General features: G+C 45.8%; 2 protein-coding genes across 7 annotated transcripts in view; one reads left to right on the top strand and one right to left on the bottom strand.

The window, feature by feature from the left end:
• LOC116244011 (uncharacterized) overlaps window positions 1-1,576 on the bottom strand; it is a 147,919-nt gene extending 146,343 nt beyond the window's left edge. For all 4 annotated transcript variants that reach the window (XR_016470570.1, XR_016470569.1, XR_016470572.1 and 1 more), the window contains exons 1-2: window positions 1,298-1,576; window positions 792-852 (exon numbers count right to left, since the gene is read on the bottom strand). Coding sequence is in view for 1 of the 4 variants with exons in the window: in XM_090149331.1 (XP_090005457.1) it covers window positions 792-847 (56 nt within the window). In the remaining 3 variants the exon portion in view is untranslated. The remainder of the gene's footprint in view (window positions 1-791; window positions 853-1,297) is intronic.
• Window positions 1,577-1,614: 38 nt separating this feature from the next.
• The window catches only part of SLC7A10 (solute carrier family 7 member 10), a 32,915-nt gene continuing 14,692 nt past the window's right edge, over window positions 1,615-19,837 (top strand). For all 3 annotated transcript variants that reach the window (XM_090149316.1, XM_090149315.1, XM_090149317.1), the window contains exon 1: window positions 1,615-1,771. In XM_090149316.1, coding sequence (XP_090005442.1) covers window positions 1,630-1,771 — 142 coding nt within the window. In that variant the 5' untranslated portion in view covers window positions 1,615-1,629. The remainder of the gene's footprint in view (window positions 1,772-19,837) is intronic.

The raw sequence follows: 19,837 nt of genomic DNA, 5'->3' as shown, positions 1-19,837 counted from the left end.
TTAATTGAATCCTATTATTTATTGCCTTCAGCCCACAGCCAGCGTGCAGTTTCCCATTAGTGTGAGAGCACTGATTGGGACTTCCATCCTCCACACAATGACACAAAGACTGTACACACAGTTCAGAGCAAACCAACGTTTCCACCACAGCAAAAGAACCCGAGTACAGCATTATCCTTTTAAGTGGTCATATATCTTGCGGTTGATCTGTAGAAGTTAAACGACCTGAAACTTCACAGAACTCAGTAACACCGTTAGTAATGCAGTTGATAACATAATTCGCTCCTGTTTTTCTTGGGTTTTGTACTTTGATAAAATTCAACTCTATTTTTACCTCGAACAAAACAACGGACCATCCCAGGTGTGTTTGCAGCGAGTTAATCGTAGCGTCTGAGTGAGACCGTCAGAGGTGCTACGAATTACTTCAGCTGCCACCAATGGCAAGCAGGGCTCAGCAACAACTTAAACCACGTAGGAGAAACAGCTAAAACATCGCGGAGCATCCGAACTTTTGTTTGCGGTTTGCACGTTTCCCTGCCTTTAAAATGACATCAGCAGCATCTCGTATGCAGTTCAGGAACCAAATCTTCCTATAAAGCGGTTCCGTACCAACAGTGTGAAGTCATTCAATAGAAGCACCTGTTAGGAGTAGTTAGCGAGGCCATTCGTCTAGAAACAACAATTCTATGGAGCAATACATCAATTTCGGAAACACGTCTCAGCCCCCGAAAATCAGCGGGTCTTCTTAAACAACAGGACTTTGAGCAGCTTTATGAAGTAAAATCACTTACGGTTCTCCGCTCCTCGGGTTTCCGCAAGGCGGCCGCCAGTTTTTCAGCCGTTCCATCCGTTCTAAAACCAAACAAAATCAGAGAGATGTCGCCACAGAAACTCCCACCTCCTTCACCTCCTTCACCCCCCCACCGCAGCCGCGCACCTTCCGACAGCGCCTCGCCGCGCGCTCCTCACCTGCGCGCCTCCCGAACGCGTCCCCATGCGGGGATTTCCCTCCCCGCTGAGCGGGGCTCCCACAGCGCTGCGGAGCTGCACGCGGAGCGCCCGTCCTGACCCGACACCGGGCACCCGGGCAAACCGTTGTGAGCGGAGGAGCCCGGGCTGCCGAGCTGGGATTTCACTTTCTGATTTCACCTGAGAGCACAGGGAGCCTCCTTAGCTAGAGCTCTACGAAAGCGGCTCGTTCACCGAGCAGAAGATGTGTAAGTTCCCGTACAGCGCTGTTTCCCCGACATTCCCCTCGGTTCCCACGTTCCTGGGAACGAAGCGTCCCAGCGGTTACCTTCGTGCCCCGAGCGTGGAAAACAAACGCTGTTTGCTCGCGCTTGCTTTGCAGCGGCCGGTGCGCGCCGCGCGGGATCACAGGTGAGACATCTGCTGCGTTCCGTGCCGCTAACGCGGTGCTACCACGCGGCGCTCGCCCGCACATAAGCGGGAGAGCAGCGCCCGCTCCTCGCAGCAGGTGTGCCCGCTCCTGGCTGCAGGTGCGCACGCCCGTCGCGCGGCCCCGAGAGGCGCTGGCGCAGCATCAGCACCAGCCTCATCCCGGCGCGCTCCCGCCGCCCCCTCGCGCCCCGCTCGCAGACCCCCCCGGAGCCCCGCTGGGGGCGGCGCATGCGCGCGGCGCGGGGCAGCGCGGGGCAGAGCGGCGCGGGCACGATGGCCGGCGGGGAGCAGCGCGGCGCGCCCGGCGGCCCCGAGCGGGTGGCGCTGAAGAAGGAGATCGGGCTGCTCAGCGCCTGTGCCATCATCATCGGTAAGGGTCGCCGCGGGCGGCGGGGCCGATCCGCGGCCTCCCGACGGAGCCGCCGGTTCCGTGCCGGGTCGCCGCGGGCAGGCGGCAGCCGGGTGCGCTGCGAGCAGACGGGCGCCGGTTCCCGTCCGCGGCGAAGCCGGCGGAACGCCTGCCCGTCCCAGCAGGGGCGTCGGATCGGGGTAAAGTATTGGCGTTGTCGGTAAAGCCTAGCGGTGTCAAGCGCCTGAAGCGTTCGAGCCAAAAACTTTCGCGGACCGCCCCGCGTTTCGCTAAAGGAAGCTCGGACAGCCGCCCCGGGAGCGGGATTGGCTGCGTGCAGGTGTGAAGTGACACCGCGTGTCGGCGGCCCGTCCGCAACAGCGAAGCACGGCGCCGGCGGACGGCGCGGCTCTGCGGGCGGCACTCAGCGGAACGCGGCCGGAGGGCGCTGCGCCTCGCACCGGCACGGCCCGCAGCCTGCGCACGGCGGGACGGGAGGAGCCCGGCCGAAGGCTTTCAGCGCAAGACCGAAGCACCCGTTGCCCTGAGTTGGCGTTAGGCGGCGGGTAGCTCGCAGCTCTCTGCCCGGTACAGTGTAACGCAGGGGGAAGACTTCCTCCCAAATGATGGAAGGCGTGCGGGCAGTGTCACGGCTCTGACCCGATGGCAGTGCGGGGTGTCATGTCAGCCGCACCTTCTGGGGCAGAGAGCCTTCTTCCCTTCAGGGTTTCAGCATCGAACTCGAAGGTGTCCCGTGGCAAAGTCACTATTGTATGCTATCCGTGTGAGAAGTGCTGCAGATACCCAAAAAACACGAGAGGGAATCTTTGTGTTACGAAATGAAATTGTCCGACGTTGGGATGTGTAAACTTTTTGTGTTACATTTTTGCTGGCTGTTCTGCAATTCCAGCCACCTGCAGGGTGGGCAGAGAGCACGGTAACCTTGGCAATTAGTAGCAGAGGAACGTGAGGGAGTATTTGGAAAAGACTGTGAAGATGAGACTATAAATCAATGAGCTGACAATTGCCTTCCATGCACTAACTCTGCTAGTTCAAAATAAAGCATTGTACGATTGGCAGTTGGAGGAAATGATCAGATTGTTTTCTGAGTCCCGCCTGGCATAACGTCAGGAGGCAGAAGAGAAGGCTTTGAGGTGTGAATGCCATCGTCCACTGTATTTGAGTGTTCCAATAACACTGGGGTCTTCCTGTGCATCACAGCCTGTTATGACCCCATGAAATCTCATGGTTGCAAAATAAAACCTGCCTTCAGGCACAAGCACACCCCTTCATCCAGCACAACCGCTCCAGGATCTGTGCTGTTAGAGCTCAGTCTGCCCCGTCCCAAACTGCTTTGTCTTAGATACGGTTACATGCCATGCAAACAAATCTCTCCTGCTATTAATTACCTCCTAATGTACTCAGTTACGCTGCGCATTAAAGCTTACCAGTACTCAGATGAAGTGGTACAGCTTAAAAGGAAGTAACACGCTCTTTATTGGCTACTTAGTAATAACTGACAGGTACTATCTCATTGCTTGAAAACACCATTACTTTTTACTTGGGAGATGAGCTACACAGAGAAATTCTTATCCAGTGCTTCAACATCAGTTTTGCCAATGCAGATGAAAAACTGGGTAAGAAGCTCCATGAGTTGGCTCTGTGTAGTTCCTGCCACATTCCACTGTTCTTTAGAAAAGTACAAGAATTAGAAACAGCAGCCTGATTAATGTCTGATACCAGCCTGCTACTTTTGATCCGAATAACAAAATTACCATTCCTACATTAGAAATGTACATGCAAGTGTACATACAAATTGCAGCTGTTTATATATATGTATATGTATAAACATCTCTTAAAGCATTTGTTTATTGAGCTTGTAAAGCTGCATGGAAGCAGTCGTAGGGTTGCACTCAGATTTTGGTAAAGTCCATTGTGTGGATGTGAATGCATAAGAGCCATTAGAAGACCTGCAGATTAAACTACAGTGAAATATGTCAGCTAAAACTAAATATACCATAGGCAGAAATTATGTGCATCAGCTGACTTTAGGTTTCTTAAAAATGTTTCTAGCACTCATTCTGCTCACACATAAGCTTGGTATAAAACCCCTTATAAACAGGTTCCCTCTTTGAGTACATCTCATATTATTAATACCAAAACTGTGATCAGATAGCCTGTGAGCACTGTGTTCAATTATTACTACTTTTGGAAATTGCCTTCTTGAATTCATCTTCCTACATCGCTCCCAAAATGGCATTTGCCTTGTTCCATAGGTGCTGTTAGTCTGCTACCTCATCAATGGTGTCAGCAGAATGTACATGAGCTGGAAGCCCCTTATATGGGAGATGCTTCCTTCTGTCAGGATTATCATAACGTGTATGCAGAAATATTATCCATGTGATGAAACTGCAGCAAGGAAACAAGCAAACACATTTCCTTGGCTGCTGCAATACGTGCCTGACACTGTATTTATTTGCTTACTAACAACCATGTATGCATCTACAGGAAGTTTCCACTTGCTTAAATACCTCTTCAATGGACAGTGCTCTGAGATGGCACCAAGTTCAGAGGTGTAATTGCAGTGGATAGGATTTTTCCTCCTTGCCTTTCACAGGAAATACTTACCAGCCCTCCTGCGTGCACTTCCATGCACTCTGTCCTTGCTGATATGTCTCCTGTTGTTGTGACATGCCCTAAGGTCCCACAGCTAGGCTTACAGACAGACGTCACCAGGACTGGCAAGCTGCTAGCTTAACACCAGGGAAAGAAAATACACAGAACTGGGAGAGGTCTTTATACTCAATTTTTCAGAAAATGTGAAAACGCAACAAGCAATAGATAGGTACTAATGCCAGCTACATGCTCATGTTTCATGTGCCACTGGTGCTAAATGGGACTGACTGCTGGTCATTGAATCAATCAGCAGATCCAACTGGTCAGATCCAACTCCTTGTCAAGTAGCATATGGAATGACCAGGAGATCCTCCCAAAAGGGCTTTACTGGAACACTACCCCGGTTCCAGGGCTGTAGCAGAAAGGAAGGTGGATGAAAGAACACACATCTTGGTGTGATTTCACACCCACATCTTGGTGTGATTTCTTCCTACTTCTGCAATCCTACCTGAGATCACAGAAAACAGCAGTGCTGCAGCACTGCTCTCTGAGTCTCTGTGCAAGTACTGCACTTCTGGAGCTAGTTGAAGTTTCAGGACACGCTTCTGTTTGCCAGCTTGTGAGAGCAATGCAGATTACCTCAGTGGTTCTTACTCGTCAACAAAAAAATTGTTTCTGAAAAGAAAGAGTCTTCCTTATCTGTGTTAGACATACTGCTAACTGATATTTTAGCATTCAGTTCCACATGGCGCTTGCTGGCAGAGCGCACAGTGTTTAAACCTACATGACTAATACTTTTTCAGGACAATAGGACAGACCTAAACTACAGAGAAATGTAATTCAACATCTTGTCCTCTTATAAATGCAAATTGTGGTTAAATAAAGGTGGGAGTTGTGTCTTCCTTTAAAGCAAGAAACTACAAAGGTACTTTTGAGGCACTAGCAAACATTTTTTACCATGCTCCAGAGTCTGAGATTCAGATTCATAACTAAAGAAAATTAAATGTCCAGGGACTATGTGTAAAGAACAGCTGATAGGTGTCCACATTTTGGTATGATGCTCAGTACGAAAAAAAAGTTGCATACCTTTGAAAGATCAAATGCTACATTTTTAAAGAGAAATTTAGAACTGTTCATCCAAAATGCATCGTGCGAGCTGCAGAGCAATATACTTTAGGGATGATAGTGTACTCTTACGTTTTCACAGTCTGTGCAAACATACGGTTGTCCATCAGGATCGTTTGGAGCATGCATTCACCTGGTTTGGGGAGCTGAAAACATGCCACAGTTTTACTTGCAAGAAAAGCCGTGGCAAAGTTCAAACAGCTTGGTAAAATTCCAGGGAGATCCTGTAGCTTTTCAAGGCTAGCAGCTTAGGCTTACCTCTGAGAGTGATTTTACCAGGGGAGGGAAAAGTGAGCAGCAACTAGAGATTCCTGGCAGCATAACATGAAAATAAAAACAAATTTATATTCTTAATTGGCTCATGCCAGAAATAGGCAACAATTCTTTGTCCACAGATGTGTCTTTCTGCTGCAGTCTATGCGCATCCAGAAGTCAGCACGCAGAGCAGCCATGTACAACACTTAGTGCAAAAGCTGCAAAAAAGCAAAGTAAAAAATGTGAACATGAACAAATCCTTCCACATGGTCTTCAGAAGCAGTAGCAGGACAGAGTGACTTAAAAAAAAAAAAAATACACTGAAGTTTGTACTTTAGGAAATCATCAATGCTTAAACAAAACTTAGAACATTTGTAACATTCTGTTTCCTACTTAATATTTGGCAATGTTCATTGGTTTGGATTTAGTGGTTGGAGTTTTTTTCCCCCTTGAGTTTTTCTGAAAAAGTGGAAAAATCTGATTAGGCTGAACATAGCCATAGTGATCAGAAAGCTGAAGCAATGAGCTTTGTTATGGATGTCAGTAGTGCAGATACCCTGCAACACAAACTCTCCTTCTTCCTTGATAGACAAAAAAACAGAGGTAGCATCCTTTGGTAGTGTCTTACTCCTGATCTGGCAGTACAGTGCCTGCTTTCAGTGGTGCCATAAATCTCCACTCGCGTTCCCTTTTCCTGTGCCTTGCAGCTCATTTCCTTCTAGCATAATGTAGCCTTTTCTGTTGAGAAAGTCTGCTCTGCTTTGGCAGGCTCACAACGAGCAGAAATGGTTTGGTAGAGGTTTAGCTTTTTTGTGTTTGGAGCTTTTTGTGTGCCAAACTTTTCCTTTCAAGACCCTGTTTTTGTTGGGCTGCGGGGCAGTTTCTACTAGCTGCCACACTTTTTTGTCATCTTGATTGCAGCATGATAAAATGAGAAGGCATTTGTCAGTGCTGAAGTGCCCCAGATATAAAACATCCTAACAGTGTTGTTTTTAGTATTGGTCCCGAAAAACCCAGAAGTCTTCCAAAGACTTCTTTAGTAGATGTTCCATAGCAAAGAGCAGGGAGCCAGTGATCCAACATGGACTGAGCATCCCAGCATTCTAATTCCTTTATAAATGCCTGTATCCCTCTATAGGGAGTAAGCATAGAGAATATGCAAGCTCTGCTCTCCTGCAGAAGAAAGCCATGTATAATGGTAAATTCCTTTCTCTTCACATGCCAGCCTCAACAAAATCTCTTTAGGTAGTATTATTTTATTCTCCTGCCTTGTTCTGGCACTCTGTAAGTCGGGGCTGAAAAGCAAGATTAAAGGAATGGATCTCACTAACTGTTCTAATCTTCAGAAACTTGTAGGTTTTGTTATTCCTGTTTCAGGTAATGAATGGCCCACTCTGGTGTTAAAGCCAACTGACTAAATTCTTGCACCTAGACATGCTTTTAGACAGTGGGGCAAATTCACTGGATTTCAGAGAAAGAAAGGTGGAGAAGCATGTACTGGTGAGGTTTGTCTGTATCACTGAGTAATGGAGTAACCCATACAGTTGAACCACTCTTCTTTTAAGCTTTCTTTAGAATAGTACCAAAGCTTATGGAAAAATAAACTTTTCCGAAATTTGACAAGTCAATTTTTTTTTTTTTAATCCTTAAATACTGTTGGAATTGCACATCAAAATGGGGCTTTAAACCCAATAGTGTGAAATATAGCATTAGAAATCAGTAAGATTTCAGAAAGGTTACTTCTGAAATATACGTCTGCGGTCAGGTTGAGGGGCAGTTTTTCTGCTGTGAAGAACAATAGCTCTTTCATCAGTTTCATGAAGCCACATAATCTAGATCAGGCCAAACATCTTAATATAATAAACCACAAAAAATGTGTTTAAACAATAAAAGGACCTTATCTATTGTCCCAAAAGCAAGGAAAAATCAAGTTAAGAAAGAACCTCATTCTTTGATTGAATACACTGGGTCAGAGAAATAAAATCCCTAATACTATATGATCTATATTGGTGTGTGTCACAGGGCTGCCTGTCACAGAACTTCTAATTCACCTGTGACACTGGACAAGTCACAGATACATTAATAATGCTACATTAACTCTGGGTCAGATAATCAGGGATGAGCAGTAACGTTAGAAACAGTTACTTTTCTTTTCTAGATTTCTTTAGTTTGCATAGAGAAACATTCAGACAATAGATGTCAGAAGTTGAACTCTTAATATGTAAGCATCTTCTCAGGAAGCACTTGAATACCTGTGCATGGCACAAAAAGCTCCAGGTTTAACAAAAAGAAGCATCATTAGTTGTCTAGTTTCTCGCCTTTCCTGGGCACTTTCCATCTTTTTGCTGTTACACTGTGCAACAGTCATGAGGCAGTGAGAACCAACTATTAGCATGTGCCATTTAGGATGGGATTTTAATAGTCCTGGGGAGTGCTGTGAGATCATGCACTCCTGCTCAGGCTCCAGAAGGAAAGCTTGATAGCAGGCCTGTCTCCTGGGTAGCTGGAAACATGGGAGCTCAAGCCTTGCTTCATCACTAACTGCAAACAATGCAGACACTTCTGATGTCCATGCAGAGCAAAGCAAACCATTTCAGAAAGTGTGTTCTAGGACTTCAACAGTGCAAAATGACAAAATGAAAGAGTAATCCTGGATAAAATGAGTGCCACTCATAGTTGATCGACCCTTCCAAATGGGAAGGGGCTGGGGAGGGTTTTGTTTTTAAAAGAAGTGGTGCTGACCTTGATCTCTGCTAAGTGCTTATAGGTTTCATTGTTATTTATTTTTTTTTAATTTTGTATTTTCTTAATTTCAGTCTGAAAACTTGAACAGCCATACACTTTGGAAACATAATTAATCAGCTCAAGTGTCTTGAAAATAATAATAGTAGTAGTTAGCACAAAAAAGTACTCAAGCTTGTTACTTCTAAGCACTGTACTTAGACTCAACTAAATTAAAAAATAGCTGAACCAATATTCGAAGAACAGGGGAAAAAAGTACTTGCCTCTGGGTGATGTCTTCACATGCTTAGCCTTCAGCTTTGAAAGGCTTTCTGTTTTTCTGACAGAATTTAAATATTTGGAATTTAAAATAAGCTGGCAAACCACTTTTTTGTACTGCTGTAAGTAGATCTTGTTGTAATAAAGAATTTCTTGCAGTAAACTCTGCCAGAGAGCAGTAGGATATGTCTACATGTTTGTTTGCTATGGACACGGCTGGTTTCCAAGCAATGCATTAAGATTTGAGCAGACTATTACAAAAGGCACCAAAATCCTGTAAATACTACCAGTACGTACAGAAGGAATGCCTCTCCTTAGTGCTCAGGCTCCCAGTGGAAGATTAAAGACCCTTTATTTAACAGATCCCAAGCCCCTCTAGTAGGAGCTGAGGTCTTTACCGCCTCATAGGATCTGGACCTGAATCAAATTATAGCAGCTACATACAAAGCACATTAATCCCTTGTTAGCCACACTGCTGTTGGCTGTACATGTGTACAGTGCACCTGGATGGATAAGGTACATCAGGCTGCAGAGCGGAGGTGGGAATGCTTATAGTCTGTCCTCTGAGATACTGAGCTAATTCACTTCCATGTTTCTGTGTCCTCCAGACACTGGTAACAAGTTTTTATATTTGAGGGGAAGAGAGGAGTTTTTCTGATAATATTTTTATCCAGCTGGTCAGCTGCCTAGAGCAACCTGATGTATAAAGGCCTCGTGAGCACCATGAAGGCTGCAGATTCTGAAGATGCTTAGTTTTGAGAGGTAGACATAGCTTTTCGTAATACAGAGTTCATAAGCAAAACAGAAGATTATATAGTAATATTGCTGACTTGTGAGGTCATATTAAGATATCAGGCATTTTCCTTAAATGCTGCCTTTCTAAGACAGCAGATATTTAAGAGTTTCCTGAGAAGCTGCCAAGTTTCTAGTTCTCATCAGTAAAATTATCTAAATTTATTTCTAAAAATACGTAAAAGATTTAAAAATAAATAAGGTCAAGGTATAAACAGCACCGATTTCTGAATCCTTTAGGTCAAGAGCACAGTATCATAAGTGATGCTCACAGCAGAATTTGCTAACACAGATTCATGGACAACATAAGTTTGAGCACCTGACTAACGTCCTATCACAGAGCTGTGAACCATGTGAGAGCAGCAAACTTGCATCAGGTTTCATCAAACTTTGCTCCTGTTCACATCTGCATCCAAAACAGCATTTGTGTCAGAGCCCAGGCAGTGGCAGTAGAGATTAAAGGAGATTCCTGCTCAGCCTGTTCCTAGCAGAAAGCTGCAGTGATCCCAGCAAGGTAAGCAGGGAGGTGCTGCAGTGAGGTGGGGGCCAGGAGCTGGTGCCAGCTCCAGGGTTGCTTCCTCTGCTGTGCCATCTAACAGAGTTCCTTCTGTGCCCTTGTGTGAGTGTACTGTGCAACTCATGAACTTCACTGCCATTTTAGTGCATCTTTCTAATCAGACAAGTGATGATACTTCTGCGAGGACAGGAACAGACAGGAAGAGGCTTTCCTGCTGGGCAGTATTTGCTGATCAATTTTCCAGACTGTTCAATTAATCTGTTTGCTATGCTCCAAGCTAAGAACCAAGATTAAAAAAATCATCATTTTCCATGACACAAATTACAGTGTGAGGGTCCCTTGGAACAAGCAGGACTGAGGAGTCCGGGCTGGCAGAAAGCTGTGTTTGTCATCCTGTCCTCAGCTGACCCACCACATTCCCTGACACAGCTGAACTCTTTGGCTGCTATTACAACTAGATTGGTGAGCTGTAGAGCAGCATTTTTTAATTGCTTTAGTTTTTGATAAATACTACAAATCATTACAGTTGCAGAGGGCACTGTGGGAGAGGCACAGCTGCCTGTGGGATTTCCCAGCTGAGGAACAAGCATTAAACCCAGGGCACGGTTGGTATGTGCCTCTCAAGCTGCTGCAGGGAAGCCTTGCAGTACTGCCAGCTGCTTTCCTTAAAAATCAGGATTTGTCTGATGGTGATCAGGCGCACCGCATCCGAGGGAAGACCCCCCACCTCCTGCAGCATGCCTGCAAAGATGTGACAACACCTCTGCTGCTTTCAGGTTAAATTGCAGGTTGGGTTGCTGAGGTCCAGAGAACATAGAAAACAAAGGTAAGACAGATAACAAGAACTGACACAGCACAAGGCTGCACTACTCATCATGTGCAGTGCTGCATGTTCTTTCCAGGGCAACCCAGGCATTTTAGGAAGAGGAGAGGGTTTTCCTCTCCACCTCTCCCAGAGCACAAAGGTAGGCCTGGTGTTCAGTTTCTCTCTGATGTTAGCACAAAGGAGCACTTTGCTTCAGGGGCCCTCTACATTCTAAGTGTGCACGGCAAGGGGCAGATGGGGCTGCAGTGTGGCTGTCAGATTGATGCAGTGCCACCACCACCCCAAGCTTCCTGCAGCTCCCACTGGAGTCCTCGTTGCCACCTGGCAGCTCTGCCCTGCCAGCAGCACTGCTCAGGTACACGAACAGGAAAGGGAAAGTGAAGTGTGAAGCCCAAAGGTGGCTGGTTCAGCATGGACACACAGCCCTACTATCATGCACGCTGCTTTTGGGGTGGTGGCAATCTGGAACTCCTCCTGTGTCACTCCTTTGAGAAAATCCCCAGGAAAATGCCTCCTGCTTTCTAGGAGAAGGCTTTTCTCAGCATTCCTCCCTTATCTGTGGTGAGCATTGCAGCACACAGAGGAGGGCACAGGAGGCTGAGATTTGCTCTCCAGGGTAATGAAATGCAGCCCACATATCCCAGCACTGGCAAGAAAAGAGGAGAGCAAGTCAGAAGTTAAGGAAGTAGAGAAATCAGACCAAGTACAAGAGTCAGAACAGAGGAGCAGGAAATAAAGCAATGGACTGTGTGCTTGAAAAGAGCAGACAGAGCCTGCAGCCGGTGAAAGGATTAGCAGAATAAAAGAAGTTCTCAATTCAGAACAACAAAAATCCTATCATATGGGCTGTAACATCTCCTTTGATATAAGCACATTACAGCAGCATTACTTGAATCAGAATAAAGCCATGCACAAGCAGCCCACCCATCTCCTCTTTATCTCACCTGCTCCAAAGATGCCACATCCCAGCCCCACCTCAAAACCTGTGCAGGGGGAGGTTGCTGCTGACCTGGGTCATGCAACTCTGAGCTGTTTGTAAGTATGCGCAATCTGTAAATTAATTGATCCTATCCAGTGGATGCCCATGTGCATACTCAGGAGAGATCCCTAATGATGTTTGCTAGGAGAGAACAGGAATGGGGCATTTGCATTTGGCTGTAAGCACTGCATTGATCAGAACACACCTCACACCTTCTGCAGTGAGATCAGTCAGTACTGATGTGCCCTTCCTGCAGGTAACCAGCACCAGCAGTGTCAGCTCCTTGGGACACCATTCAGGTGGCAGATCACTTTGCAATGACAGTGTTAACTCTAAAAGCTTGCTCTATGAAGTCTTTCCATGTTTAATCCTCTTCTGTATGAGAAAATGCACAGATTATCACTAATTTTACAAAGAGAAAAGAGCATTCCAATTCACAAAGGCAGAAATTTTAACCTGATTGGTTTTAAGCCATTGAGTATCTTGGCAGAGATTGGACTGTCAGCACTTTGAGCATTGGTCAGCCTTGTACAGCATGCAGCAGTGTTTGGGTAAGCAGAAAAGCACTGCACCCCAGAACTGCACCTTGCAGGTTTAGCAAATATTGCTTTTCTCTAAGGCTGCATTCCAGTGCTAGAAGAAATTCCAAGCTAATCATCTTTGTGAAACATCCAGCATAAACTGGGGCCAAATGTGCAGCTTCCTGCTTTTAAAGAACTTTCTCAGCAGCCCCCGAACCATGGAAAGTCCTGGGAAGCTCCAGGCTGTCCCCAGCTCCTTCCCCTGGTGTAGGGACAGGCAGCACTGCCGTGCACAGCTGCTCACTGACTGCTCTGAGGGCTGAGGGTGCGAGTTCTCACTGAATTGCTTTGATTGCATTTCTCTAGATTATGAATTCCCTAATTGCAACACAGCCGCCTGACACACACCCAAACCATCACAGTGCTGTCTGCACACACAGGTAGCACCCACTGCTATTTCCGTTCATCATCTTTGCAATTTAATCAGTCTCACACTTGCTTAGAATATCAAAGACAAGATATGGAAATCAATGGAAAGATCCCTGCAATCACCTTGCAAACAGCAGCCAGGAACAAGTGAGCTGAGGACGTGACTGCTGCAATAGTGATACCCACTGACACACAACTGTTCCTCTGCATACAGTGTGCTGGTGTTGTGGCCCAAGGGGTCCCCTCTCTTTGCTGAGCTTTCTGTTTAAGAACAACCTTTCTCAGGTCCGTGCAGGCTGTACACACATTGGTGCTAAAAAGGCATCTTTGCCCAGGGAGGTGGTGGAGGAACACCTGACCCTGGAGGTGTTCAAAGAACGTTTGGACATTGTATTGAGGGACATGGCTTAGTGAGAACTAATTGATAATAGGTGGATGGTTGGACTGGATGATCTTGTAGGTCTTTTCCAAACTTGGTGATTCTGTGATCTTCCTTATAGGTCTGAGACAAGCTAAAGAAAATGCTTTTGTCAATATTTTAAGTAGCCTGATTTTAAAAATCTTTAAAGTTGGGTGTAACATAATCAGATTAGGAATTCTTAATGCAGCAAAATCCACTTGGAATGCTGGAATTGCAGCTTGTGGTGATTGGTCATGTTCTTACTTGCTAGGAATTTTAGCATAAATATTTGAACTGAAGTCAGATTTTTAGATCATTTAATTTTTTAAATACTGATCCCTGCAGACATTAAATCACCACTGTTATTTTTATGGCCATTTTTCATTTTGTTCCTTTATGAGCATATTAGCTGAGGAGCCATAATTCATTTTCCACTATTACAGCAGTTAAATCTTTTTCTCACACGAAATTAAGCAGTTATTAGTTTAATGCCAAGCTCTGTTGATTCTTTTATTCTTCATCCATTCTTCATTAAGAGTTTTCTGCATACTATTTAAAGAAGTTCAAGACAATCAAATGAACTACTGCAAACATTGCCACGTCACCTCAGTTTGTGCTCAACTAGAGCTCAGGGCAAGGTGCACAGGAGCATTTGCTGCTTTTAATTCTGTGCCATCCCTGTATTTTACTAACTTCATGAGCATGAATGCTCTGTCCATCCAGAATCACTTACTCTTTATATTTTCACAGCAGGAGAGCACAACCTCTGGAGTTATGGCTGCACCTATGGTACCATGCTGGAGGCCATCAGCACCCTGTGTGCAGCCATCCCCTTACCTGTCCCAGCATGGGGACACAGCCATCCTGTGCCAGGCCTTGCACAGATTTTCTCTGGAGCTCAGCAGGGCCCACAGAGCTGTGGCACAGTGCCAGGTTAGCACCAGCACCGCCAGCTGTGCTGTCACCTCTTGGCTGCTCACATTGGTGTGTCGTATCCTGAGGTCACAGATAGACAGTGACAATCCAAGCCAGTTTTTAGTGTCCTCAATTATGAATGTTTAACTCCTGAAAGCCAATTAGCAGCTAATAGCTGGACTGAAGACTGCTTACTGTAGCACTTTTCTGCTAACTAAATAACTCACGATGGGATATAGCATCGTCATTGCTGACATCATCCACCTCAGATTTCATTTGGATTTAATACACTTGTAAAGCCTGATTCCTTTCATCTAAGCTCTTTTTTTTTTTTTTTTTCCTTATCTGAACAGTAATCTCAAGTCTTTGCCTTCCTAGTCAAGATACCCAGACCTACCTGCTAAAACTGTGCCATGCTGGGGACCACACCAAACACTGCAACCTCCTGATGTGACAAACAGCAGTCGCTGGAAGCCTGAGTCCAGGCAGGTTTCTGCTTTGGGCTGTGCGTGGCTTTTCAGAAATGCTGCCTACTGCAACACCTCAGTGAACGAGTTGCACAGTGATTTATCTGACTGAGGCAAAAAAAAAAACCCACTAAATTCCTTTTTTCCTTGATAATATTTCACTTTTTAGATGAAAGAACTGCTTATCCAAATTTCTAGTCGATATTACAGACCCATTCAGAATTTCAGACATATAACATGGAGCTGTAATGGAAAGCACAAGCAGTAAAAAGGCCTGAATGATATTTTCTTTGCTAACCACACAGGAAATTGCTGTTTTTATCAGGACTAAGGTCTCTGCATACAGCCAGTAAGCCCTTTCCTAAAGAACTGCCGAATACTTTCAGCAGGCTTAGAGATCCATTATTTTTACAGCCTGCATGGATTGTGTGCTGCAGATAAATAGAAGGCGCCCTGAGGACTTTGCTCTCAAAGTGATGGCACAAAGTATTGCCAGAGCCCTGCGTTTTCTCACAAACGCTGTCATATTTAGTGCTTTCTTTCCACATGCAGTTCTTGAAATATTTTAATGAGAATTCAGCTTTTGTTTAAAAAATGAGTTTCAACCCCCACATTTGCATTGAAAAACACCAAATCCTGACCCAAATGCACTCCCAGTAGTTCAAAAGACAGAGGCGTGCTACAAGCACTGGCTTTTCCAGCAATGTCCATGCCCTGATGCCTGCCAGTCCTGCAGCTCCAGAACAGCACATCTGCAGGGGTGCGTGCCCACGGGCAGCGCCTACACTGCGCAGCAGACTGCTCTGAAGAGTGCTTCTCAGGGCCAGATCTCAGCACCTGAACTACAAGCACAAACAAAGCCATGTATTTTCAGAGGAAGGACTGGAGGACGGGCTCTTCAGCATTCTGTTCAGTAAAAGATCTGGAGTAGGAGCTGCTTCCTGAGTTCAGTGGAGATGGAGCATGGCTGATGGCAGAGGGACTGAGCTGCTTCCAAGCTACTGGCAAGCTTTAGTTCCTTCTGTATGGCACTGCAGCAGCAGCCCATAGCGCAGTGCCCAGAAATCAGCATCCAGAAAGGAAGCCCTCCAGGCACTTGGAGAAATATTACCTAAAATCACGGGGCATCATGAAACCCTAGCATTAATGCTATCCACCAATGAGCAATTCATTTCAGCAGTTTGGAGAACCCAGCACTATCCCCCCCAGCACGCCGAGCTGCAGCGCGTACAGTTCACGACCGTGCTACAATGGTGGTTTTGTTTCCATCAGTTCTGCGCCGGGCTTGGTGTCACCAGCAAGCGTCCTCGGTCACAGCCCGCCTGGGCTGTGAATGCCACTCACAAAGCACAGGCTGAGCTGCCAGCTTGGGCAGAGCTCCCCAGCAGCAGATTGCAGCACTGCATACAAAGTGCGTCTGGGAAAAGACCGCTCAATATTTTTTAAAAAGCATGAATTCCTACATTATGGGACCTTTCTGTTCTCCTTTTTCTTCTGCATCCTATTACCTTTTCATAGTCAGCTGCAGCAGTATCCATTCTTTCCTATACACAGCATCTCAATTAGTCAGCTCTTATATCTGTGTTGTTGCCTTTTCTTCTGTCCTTTCACAATAACTCTTTAAGGGATGTTTTTCCATAAGAACATCGTTTTTTGTTTAAGAGGGGTATTCCTAACACTCTTGGGCGTTTTAGAAAAATCTTCTTAATTTGAAACATGAAGCCTTTAAAAAAAGAAAAATACAAAATTTGGGAGTGAAGTGAAATACCCTGAAATAGAACATAGCAGTACTACAGAATCCAGTGCTGGATCGAAGATAGCTCCTGCCCTGCCAAAAACTGAGATATGTTTAAGGTAGGAATTTGTGTAAGGTCTGCCATGGCATCACATGGAGCTGGAGCCTGGAGGAGCAGGCTTGTGCCAGCACATGGAGATGAAGGCAGCATGCTTGGGGTGTGCAGCAACACAAGTGTGTATCCACCTCCTTTGCCCAAGGAGCTGTGCTGTGTGTGAACACATCAGCCCCCCTGAAGGCTCCATCTGGAGGTGGAGGACATTGTCCACACAGAAAGCTTTTAATTCAGCCTCTGGAACTGAGCTGGTGGTTCCTGCAGTAGTTTAGCTCCGCTTTGTTGGAGTTGCTCACAAGGCAGTGTTATTTCCAACAGGAATTTTTATATGCTTTTTTAAGATAGACAGAGCCATGGAATGAATACATGTAATTTAAGCATTAGTTTCCTCTAGGTTTGAATAGGTAGTTTTTGTTGCAAGAAACTAATAAACTGAAACAAATTACCCCCAACCTCCCCAAGAACAGCAATGCAACTCCTGCACAGCCAGTTTCATTCCTGCTGTGGAGTTACTCTCCAAATTCTCTTCAATTCTTCAATTCTTGCTGAACAAATTTTGCTTAGAAATACCTCTTTGTGGATAAAGCATTTGTCTTACTACTAAATCTTCCATCCTACTATATGAAACCTCCTCAAAATTCTGCTTCTCATCAGGCAGTTTCTGACACTTCCTTGAGCATTTCCCCATCTCCACCGTATCTATTTTTAAACGCATCCTACACTGAGCAAAGTGAAGGTGCTTCCCAGGCACACTGCCACAGCCATGGCACATTTCCATACGAACATTTTGTTGTCAGCAGGGGTGTAGCACTTCCACTCCTGCTGATATGACTTTCACACATGTTGCATGTGCAAAATAGGAAATCCATAAGGAGTTTAGAACTGAGTTTTGCCTTATACTCATTCAAGAAGTACATTAGACTTTAAAAACAACAAACTACTTAATTCAACCAAAAAACACCCATGAATGTTTGCATGAAAGAGCCTCCAGAAGGCTACCAGTTCCTTCTCATCCTGCTCCTGCAATAGCTACACCAGAAGGCGTTAACCTTGAATAGATCATATTTGCCAACTTGCAGCATAGCGCAGCGCTGCACAATTTAGTCTGCCCTTTATTACCACCACACCGGGCTGCTGCCTCTTGTCTCTGTGTCTGCACCTCACCAACACTCATCTCTTTTTCCTGGGCCTGGCATCCAATGACACCGCCACTGATTCCATCTTCCCACCCTCCAGCCCATCACAGATCTTACTGCACCCAAGCAGCTGAGAAGATGGAGGGGAACCAGACACAAAGGCAGCCTGAAAGCCACCTCAGCACTCAGGTGCCTCAGATAGCAGAATGTTTTCTCAATTTCTTGTCCATTACTAGTTTGGGGGATACCATGCTGTAGTGGGATTTTCTCCTTTCTACACGTAGTGACACAATGGCAAGGTGACAAATTACATGTGGAGATGGCAGCTCTTGCACTGAGCTAGCTGAAGGGCAGGCACTCACATCTGCTGATGGCTGCCGAGCAGCAAAGCAGAGCCAAAGTATGCATGGGCTCTGGGCAGCAGGACTGACATGGAGGCCCGGCTGGAGTTGTTCAGCTTTCGTACAGATTCTGTGAGCTCAGCACCAGGGCTGCCAGAGCAAGATGTTGTCCCAAGGAGGGAGTTAAAGCCTACTAGCCTACAGTGCTACTGTGCTTTATAGGCAGGGCTCCTGACCTCCAGCTTGTGATCATTTCCCTCCCCCTGTTATTTACACAGAAGTTAAATTTGGACATCCTCTTGCTTGGCCATCAGAGCAGCTCGCTGCAGGAGGAAGCAGCCAGCCTGGCCTCTCACCTTTCCTTCTGCCTTGTTCCCAACCTGCCACATCCTCCTGCCTTCCTCCCACTGCTGTCCTTGCTCTCTGGAGGGGAAGCAGGAAGAACATAGGCCAGAAGAGCTGGGTGTTGCATTTCCCTCATATATCTCCCTGCTCCTTCCCAGGCTGTCCTATCTGCCCCCATCTCTCTGTACACAACCTGTGGCACAAAGGGGCAGACCTGCATCTCAACCCCTCCCTGGAGCAGGGTGAGGGGGTTCACTTGGCTGTGTAAATCAAAGTTTGGTAACATTTTGTGTATTTCTTCAAGTGGCAACTGCAACTATCAGCTTTCATCCAAAGAGAAGATGATTGTGGTCTTCCTCTGTCCACAGAAGGACTCTTCTATGAGTGCACAGGGGTATCCTCAAAGCTTAATAATTAAAATGAAAAGTTGAGAAGAAGTTTGGTCAGCATCACTTTTTAAAGTGATTTTGCAACTTGTAGAGTGTCTGCACCAATTTCTTTAATCTGCACCACTGTTTCCTTATTGCTGTGCTGGGACAATGCTCCTTCCAGCTGCCTGGGAGCATTTTGTAATTGCATTCAATTACAAATTGAAAAGAGAAGCACAAGGAGCAGTGCCCTTCCACAAGCTGACACCTCAACTAACAGGAAAGGCACAGCAAGTGTTCAGCAGCGTCATCCCAAGAATGTATCTTAGGTGATTTGTGTATTACTGCAGTTGGGTTCTCTGGTGCACTGTTTCAGGGCTACACTGACACTTTAATACCCAAGGAATACCTGTGGTGAAACCCTCACACAACAGCTGCTCTTTGCCCTTGGAAGCCTGAAGCCCTCTGGGTTGTCCAGCAGGACTACGCTGGCCGCAGAGCTCCCAGCAGCCTCACCCCCCTCCCACTCTTTCCAGGAAGCAGCCATCTGCTTATCGGTGGCAGGAGATGTCTATTTTCTACCCTAATTTCATTTCAAACCACAGATAGAGTGCCTGCCTCAGCACACTGTCCAAACCCATGGCTACATACAAGCACAACCAGCTGGGAGAGCTGCACTCTCTGAAACAGCTTGCAGAAATGCAAGGAGAAAACTGAAGCCAAACACAGCAAAATTTGGAATAGCTGGATGCACTTATGGAATGCACTGTCCACTGCGAGCCGAGAACCACTTATAAAGCAGAGAGGAGGAAGCAAACTTAGCAAGCTCCAGCCAGCACTCCCTCAGCTCACAATTGACTACACAGAACTAGAAGGACAGAGCCCACATTGTCCCATGTTGCTGTCACAACACCAGACCCCTTAAAATCTAAGGGAAATGTCTATACAGCATGTGTGCTGCAAATACAAAATGTCAATAGATTTGTAATATTTCCAGACTTCTAAGTGACTTTTCCAAGCACAATCTTCAATCTTGGCCCCTAAATTATAGATAACCCAACTTTTTTTTTTTTTTTTTTTTTTTTTTTTAGCTAAACCTCTGAACTCTCATCTTTAACTCTCATCTTAAAATCTTTATCACAGACATGTTTTAACTCCTTTCAATCAAACAATTGGTCATGAGAAGTGACAGCAGGCAGCTTTTC

Source organism: Phasianus colchicus, chromosome 13 (assembly GCF_987193195.1).
Source record: "Phasianus colchicus chromosome 13, bPhaCol1.hap1.1, whole genome shotgun sequence".
NCBI lineage: Eukaryota > Metazoa > Chordata > Aves > Galliformes > Phasianidae > Phasianus > Phasianus colchicus.
The sequence above is the reverse complement of the archived record's forward strand: the minus strand, read 5'-3'. Positions and strand labels throughout refer to the sequence as shown.